Source organism: Silene latifolia, chromosome 10, assembly GCF_048544455.1.
Source record: "Silene latifolia isolate original U9 population chromosome 10, ASM4854445v1, whole genome shotgun sequence".
Classification (NCBI taxonomy): Eukaryota; Viridiplantae; Streptophyta; class Magnoliopsida; order Caryophyllales; family Caryophyllaceae; genus Silene; species Silene latifolia.
The window spans coordinates 12,216,779-12,224,660 of NC_133535.1; the positions used below are offsets into that span (position 1 = coordinate 12,216,779).

The 7,882-nt window shown below is 37.1% G+C and overlaps 2 protein-coding genes across 2 annotated transcripts; both read left to right on the forward strand.

Annotated features, from left to right (window-relative positions):
• On the forward strand, nucleotides 1-3,680 carry LOC141605133 (adenine nucleotide transporter BT1, chloroplastic/mitochondrial-like). Its single transcript, XM_074423793.1, has 3 exons — nucleotides 1-797; nucleotides 2,631-2,792; nucleotides 2,879-3,680. Exons 1-3 carry the CDS (start codon nucleotides 261-263, stop codon nucleotides 3,350-3,352), a joined length of 1,173 nt encoding a protein of 390 aa, XP_074279894.1. The 5' UTR covers nucleotides 1-260; the 3' UTR covers nucleotides 3,353-3,680.
• A 1,392-nt stretch (nucleotides 3,681-5,072) lies between these two features.
• Nucleotides 5,073-6,677, forward strand: LOC141605145 (uncharacterized protein At5g64816). Its single transcript, XM_074423808.1, has 2 exons — nucleotides 5,073-5,199; nucleotides 5,953-6,677. The coding sequence occupies exon 2, from the start codon at nucleotides 5,971-5,973 to the stop codon at nucleotides 6,349-6,351; it is 381 nt and encodes a 126-aa protein (XP_074279909.1). The 5' UTR covers nucleotides 5,073-5,199; nucleotides 5,953-5,970; the 3' UTR covers nucleotides 6,352-6,677.
• The last annotated feature ends 1,205 nt before the right edge of the window (nucleotides 6,678-7,882 follow it).

The window sequence follows — 7,882 nt, forward strand, 5'->3', positions numbered from 1 at the left end:
ACTAAAGACAACCTAATCTCTACTCTCTCCCCTTTGTCTCTCTCTTTCTTAAGAAGTTGAAGAGACTAGAGAGGGAGAGACCCACACACACACCATTAAACCCTCTTCGTTCCTCTTTTTGGTCACCAATCCTTGCTATTTCTCCCAATTTAACTTATTATTCCACCAATCAAACAATACCCAATTGTTCAAAACCCTAATCTCTGACAAAAAAAATTGAATCTTTCCAATCAAATTTTGATTATTTGATAATTTGATTAATGGGTTTTGCAAAAAATCAGCAAATTTCATATGGGAAGAATGAAAATGTGGTATTAACAAATTCCAATTTAGGGTTCCAAATAAAAACCCTAAATTACCCTCCACATGGTGGACTATTTGCAAGCATAGGGCAAAACAGTACTACTAATATATGCCCTTCAAATTCTGAAGAAAGTAATGGTTTCAAGGTTCCATACATGGATTTATATTTAAAGTATGTAAATTCTATTGTAGGAGGGGAGGAGGAGGAGAAGTCAGAGGCGGAGGCGAATAAGAAGAAGAAAAAGGGATTGAAATTGAAGATTAAGGTTGGGAATCCTTCATTAAGGAGATTGATTAGTGGGGCGGTAGCTGGGGCGGTTTCGAGGACGGCTGTCGCTCCATTGGAGACAATTAGGACACATTTGATGGTTGGTAGTAGTGGTCATTCTGCTAGCGATGTGTTTCATGATATTATGAAGACTGATGGTTGGAATGGTTTGTTTCGAGGGAATTTTATTAATGTTATTCGGGTTGCTCCTAGTAAGGCTATTGAGGTATTGCCACTGTCAAAAACTCGCTATTCTTTGGTTCTGGATTATGATTTTATTGGATGCACTTTTTTCTTATTACCCCTCTTGTGTAGGAATAGTAGTAGTATAGTCATTTGGGTTGCTCCTAGTTAGGCTACTGTCAAAAACTCGCTATTCTTTGGTTCTGGATTACGATTTTATTGGATGCACTTTTTTCTTATTACCCCTCTTGTGTAGGAATAGTAGTAGTATAGTCATTTGGGTTGCTCCTAGTTAGGCTACTGTCAAAAACTCGCTATTCTTTGGTTCTGGATTACGATTTTATTGGATGCACTTTTTTCTTATTACCCCTTTGGTGTAGTAGTAGTATAGTTATTTGGTTGCTCCTAGTTAGGCATTGAGGTATAGATTCGCTATTCTTTGGTTCTGGATTACGATTTTATTGGATGCACTTCTTTTCTTATTACCCGTCTTGTTTAGTTAATAGTCATTCGATGTAATTCTTGATGCAAATTTCATTATCCGACCTTTGAGCCCCTCAGGCAATGGGAGTAATGTTGCTATCAGTTTCAAAAGCTTTGATTCGATTATTTGGTTGCATTGGTGTTTTATTAACTGATATGCTAATGCCAGGTGTATGGTCTTGCATTATATGCTAAGAAATCTGCTTTTTTTTTTTTTGCATTTTATATGGTAGGTTGTTGCTGTGATGCTGTCTGATATGTATTGATAGTGGATAGGTGTATTAGTTTTATCCCAAGTGTTAACTTTTGACCTGTTTTTGTTGAGTGCTTGAGTTTTCTTCTGGAAATAGCTTTAGAGCGACCTGAAAGATTGCCCTTCTGTCTTAAAATAACTAAAAGTGACTTTTAATTAAATCTTCTTGGTCTGGAGGTTTCTCTAGTCATATTTGCTATGTTCTTCTGTAGCAGTTGTGATAATTGTTATAATTCTGAGTGCTGCTTTCTAACTTGTTGCAAATGAGGACGAGGGATTCCGCTGTGATGTGTTATTCTATAATCAAAAGTAGTCAGTTTATTGTAAATACTCTGTGAAGCGTTGGAGTAACATTTATCATGGTCTAAATGATTTTAATTTTCAGTTGAAGTAGGATTGTAATGCTGCCATGTTTATGTCTTTATGATAGAGCTGTGACGAATTTGTTGCTTTTTAACCTGTGTGTGCGCGCGCGCTATTTTTACCAATGAGCAATGGCCTGATATTCTGTAAAACCTACCTTCATTTTCCATTAGCTGCACAACTATCTCCCGGTAGATTGACTACTAAGTACTGAGTGCTGAAGGACTAAAACAATGTTGAAGTCAAACAAAGTGGCCATTTGTCTCGGGGAAGGAAAAGATCCAAGAATATCTCTATCCTTCTTTGACTTAATCGATGAGCCTAGTACGAGGGTATTTCATGTATTGTAGGTTGCCTAAAACATAAACATGATAGTCATGTCTACTAGAAGAACAATGTGATTGCTTTCAGGTTTTTCGATGTCTGCTAAGTGCAAGAATGAAGTCATAAAAAGTGGCGGTGTTTCTCGTAGTATTCATTAGTTGCGGTTTTGACAGCTGTACACTTGAATGAGTTGGTAATATTCATAAGTTCGTTTGTTGTTAGACCTTGAATGAATGCGTTAATCACGAGTTTGAATTTTTCCTTCAATGATTTTTGTTATAATGTGATGATGGTATGATGAATACTCCCTACCTTGTAAGCACACTTACATAGTTACATGCATAGTGCACGTTGTACATACATACCAAAATGGCTATGTTAACTACACATTATGGCTGCGTTTTCCGTAAACCATGAATGCCCGACTGATCTGGACTTGATTTCTCTATGTAGCTGTTTATTTACGACTCAGTTAATAAGAAGCTGACACCAAAGGCAGGAGAGCAACCCAAAATCCCCATTTCCCCTTCTTTCATTGCTGGGGCCTGTGCTGGGGTCACGTCGACCATTCTTACATACCCTCTCGAGTTGGTCAAGACCCGGTTAACAATACAGGTGAATTTGTTTCCATACCATTCTTCAGCAATAAATTTAATGTTTTTTCGAGGGAGTTAGTTGATCCTGTTTGTGAGAAATTGCAGAGGGGTGTCTACAACGGAATAGTCGACGCATTTGTGAAAATAATCCGGGAAGAAGGGCCCGGTGAGCTATACAGAGGCCTTGGACCAAGCGTGATTGGCGTAATTCCATATGCGGCCTCCAATTACTTTGCTTACGACACACTACGAAAAGCATACAGGAAATTCTTCAAGCAAGAAAAGATTGGCAATATAGAAACCTTATTAATCGGCTCTTTAGCAGGAGCCATCTCTAGTAGCGCAACCTTCCCGCTTGAGGTGGCTAGAAAGCATATGCAAGCTGGTGCTGTGAGTAATAGAGAGGTCTACAAAAACGTGCTTCATGCATTGGCGTCCATTGTCGAGAAGGAAGGCGTCCAGGGATTATATAGAGGTCTCGGCCCTAGTTGCTTGAAGTTAGTTCCTGCCGCTGGGATTTCTTTTATGTGCTACGAAGCTTGTAAGAGGGTACTTGTCGAGGATGGAGACGAGGCATAAAATGACGAGATAATTACAACATTTACCCCAGTGACTTCATCCCATGGCACGCTAGAGGTGCATTCCGAGGAGAAGATACATTTTGCAAGTTTTGTTTCTCTTCACAGAATTTTTGTTTTGGAATTTCGATTAGAGAGGACGGTACCTGGAGGAATACTTTTGTTAGGATTGATGGCAGTATGTCAGTTTTCCGTCTATTGTTTATGTACTGTCACAAAGACTAGTACATGGAAAGTGAACGGTCATTACGATTTTGTGGGCCTTGTGGCCTATGTTCCAAAGACTCGTTTAGAAGTATCAGATACGGGCACGTGAATTAGACCGTAAACTGTTTCATTAAGTTCATAAACTGACCATTGACTCCTGTTGATGACTGTGAACTGATGCCGTGTGCACTAGTCTAGCCACATAAAAGCATGCTGAAAGATCGGATATGCGGATTATGGATCTGAGACTTTTGGATATTCTTAGCGGATGTTTGGTAAGAGGTAGTTTCTCCGTCTCAATTATTAATATTTATTGCTTTTGGCACAAAATAAAAGAAAGAGCTTCTCGTATTTACAAAGGAAAAGAGAATTATAATCCACAATCCCCAAGGTATTTCAGGCCATTTTCCCAAACATAAAGACCATACCCTCTATAAGTCTATAACCGACCCAATTTTTCAAACCGAAACCGAACCAATACCCGGTTTAAGAAACTCGAAAAGCGGATTTTTTTGGGTTTGAGGAACCAAACCAGTTTTTTAAGAGCCTAAAAAGGGTTCGCGTTTAGGTGACAAAAAACTGAAAAAGCAAAATCGACGACCGGTTCCGAAACAAACCCCATAAACTCCTAAGTCCTAACACAAAATACAGAGTAAATGAAAGTATAGATCATTGAAATTGAAACCTTCAGTCATTCTCCAATTCTTATTTAAGGTTGTCTTAACCTAAAATGGCTCTTACAACCGATTAAAAATAGAAGTGAAAATAAAAGAGCAAAGACTAACAATAAACAATAAATCTTGTTCCAGACGGTCTGAAAGAAGACGGATTAAATGTCACCATTTTTTTAATAGAATATAACCATTTAATGAAAAAATATTAGGGTTTTTTTTGTCAAAAACTACCTTATATTTAGTTGTATTTGTAAAAATAATACCTTATATTATTTTTTTTGTTTTCAACTACCTTTGTTTTGTTTATTTTTGGTCAATAACTAGCTACGCTAAGAATCTAGACATATTTGGTCTATTTTCCGGCTTTAACATATCTCACATGACTCTTTTATGTTTTAATCTTACTAAGGCCCGATTTTGGGAAGTCATAAAGTACTTACGCTAAACTTTAGTAGATGTTTGTAGTTATTATTGAAATGTGAAATTCATTAATTTTGCCTATCTGAAGTTAAATTTTGTTAAGAAGGTCGTGTGAGATAGGTTAATGTTACTAAATCGACCAAATCTCGCCATATTTTCAGCGTAAGTTGTTTTTGACCAAAAAATGAGAAAACAAAGGTTCTAAAATAAGAAAAATAATATAAGGTAGTTTTTTTAAAAATATCCCTAAATATAAGGTAGTTTTTGACAAAAAATCCAAAATATTATAACTAAACTGTCACTTTTTACCTTGAAAATGATTGTAACATTTTTTCAGAAAATAGTAGGGACTAGGGAAGTAGGGAGTAACATTTTATTTAAAATGACTGTAGAAATAGACCGTGTGAAATAAGAATTTGGGAACCGTAAAAGTCCTCAACTTTCTACTCACTAGTTTCAACCTCTGCACTCTCTAAAGAAAACTCAGACCTAAACCAAACCCAAGTACTAAAATTCTCAATCAAGTTTCAATCTTTTGTCAATTTTGGTATGTCTCTTTCACTCTTTTTTCATATGCTTTCATTTATAGTTCGATTTTTCGATTTTTTTAATCATTAATTCGTCGTGCTGTCTATCAATTTTCAGTTTTTTTCGTCATTAATTCGTTTTAATTAGAAGTTTTTTTTTGTGTGTTTTATTATTTTTGGTTGATTCCTTGATTGCATAGGATATGATTTCATGTAAATGTGTGATTGCCTGCTATTTGCTAATTTTGAATTATACCCATTACCCATGGCATTAGGATAATTGCCTGCTATAATGGTTTAATACTCCACCAACAACATTGCCCCCAGTACCCCGCCGCCTCAAATTCATGGACTATACCACCAGTTATACCAGTTGTACGGTATAGAATCTGAGCTTTTTAATAAAGCATCTGAGTTTTATTTTAAAGAATATGAGCTTTATTAGAAAGTATGACCTCAATACCTCATCCATTTACACATTAAAAATATGATGAACTTTGAATTAGCTTGGTTGTACAATGCTTATATACAACTGGATGTATAATCCTATTTGTGATGCCGCCTTAAGGACTCCAGTAAATTGCGGGTTTTTTTTTTGGGTGGGGGGTTGTTCCGATTTCGACAACCTTACCCTTGTGCTAGCAATACAATGAGGCTGTTTCCAAACTCACTGTTTTCTTCTGAATGTCACCTTGTGCTAGTATTGGGTGGTGGGTTTCACATGTGGGACTGTCTCATACAAAACTCACCGTTTTCTTCTGAATGTCATATAGCTTGAGCCAATCATACCTATGGTGGAAGTATTTTGGTCTCTACTGGGGGCAGCTATCCCAGCGGTTGTGGCGGGCCAAGCTTGGAGGATCAAGAGAAGGCGGGATGAAGAGGAGAGAATAAAGAGTGCAAGGGGCCGGGAAAAGAGTTCAGATGACATATTTGTTTGTGAAAGAGTTTGCACCTCAAAGCGAATGTTGAAAAAGGTCGGTTCTTTCTCAAAAGATCCAATTCCTGACACCTGTGTCACTGTCTGTGGAGTGTCACAGCTTGATGCTTGCTCTGACGCCTGTGCGCGTACTGTCTGTCTTAACCAACATCATGTTCCGAACTGGAATGATGTTTGCCTTCGAAGATGTCAAAGCGAATGTCTTAAGCTTTCTGCGTCTCGTTCTTCCTAGCACGTCAGAGCTTGGATTACCATTCTAGTTATCAGGTTGTTGGTTTGGAAAGAATAGGGCAAAAGGCTGGTGTGTTTTACAGGATATTTGTAGACATTTTTAAATATATCCATCATTTAATGTCTGAAATTGCATTTTCTTGTCAATCTGATTATCTTCTGAGTTTGCTTGCTGTAATTTGATGGTGTAATGACCGAGATTAGACTGTGACAATCGATAGGCTACAATTGATACATGATATCATGGCTCATAGGTTCATTATCTATTGCAATCAAGTTGTTTTTGTACCTGAGGTTAATTCTGATTATTCGAAGATGTGAGTGTTATCTTGCCACTTTGCCAGAGAATCATAATTATGAGGTAGTAATGTGTTGCATTGTGTGTGGTCTGTGTGCCATACGAATCTATGCTCGATTTAAGCCCATTTTGTTTTTATTTGATTCACTTTGATGCATTCTGTTTCTACTTCAAATTTGGTCCCTAGTTTCGCAAATTTTGGCGCACTATGTGTTTGCTATTTTATGTTTCAACATGTACTCTGACACGGCTACAAGTGTTCGAGGCAAAATGATTGTTTTGTGGGAGATGTTCATTTTTTGCTCTTTAATGAACTATCAGTGTACTGTGCTGTGTTTGAGACTTGAGTGTCTATACGCAACACGCTAGAGTGAAATATATGGAAGCACTAGAGGTTGGATACACTTCCGCCTTGATGGCCGGAGGCCTAGGGTATTCACACTTCACCGACCTAGGATATATGGAGTAACATTTTAAACCATATTGAAGTGCAAAAAACCACATCAAAGTTCATAAATAAGTTTTTTTTTTCACTTTGGAAAAAATATCATGATTCTTGAAAGCGTTTGTTAATTGGATTAAAATTTGGTTACATCACAATTTAAATCGCCAAATTGAAAAATAACTATAACAGTCAAACCTCAGACCTCCGAAGTGAAACTAGTTGACACATGCTGTAGGCAAATAAGAAGCAGATGTGATAGTGATTAGGAGTGGCATCGGAGAAATTTGTTGTGCAGGACTTCTTGCAAGATGATCTTTTGCTGGAGAGCCATGACCAACCTGGTGGTACAGCTCATTCTTTCAACATTACTGGCTATAAATTTGATCTGGACCGTCTCTATTTTCTGGATTTCAGTCAAGAGGCCCCCAAGCTATCAACTTACACAAGTAATTCTCTTTTAACAATCCAATAAATCATACTCGTAATTTAAGATTTGGTTGCTCAAGCATTAACTTTGAAATGAGAACTTGAATTCTTATCTGGTGTTTTATATCTTTGTTAAACAGTATATATTTGCTTCTTTCAGATGTTGGATGCCCTTGGTGAAACCATTCCTTGCGCTAAGTATAATTCATCGATGGTTAACATACCCGAGGAGGAATTCTTGTCTCAAAATTGGACTCACGGGATTTTTAAAGGTAATTCAATTCTATCTATGTTACTCATGTTCTTTTAAACTTCGATTGTATTAGCTTGTCATTTCTAAGACAGGCTGATCCCTCTAATATC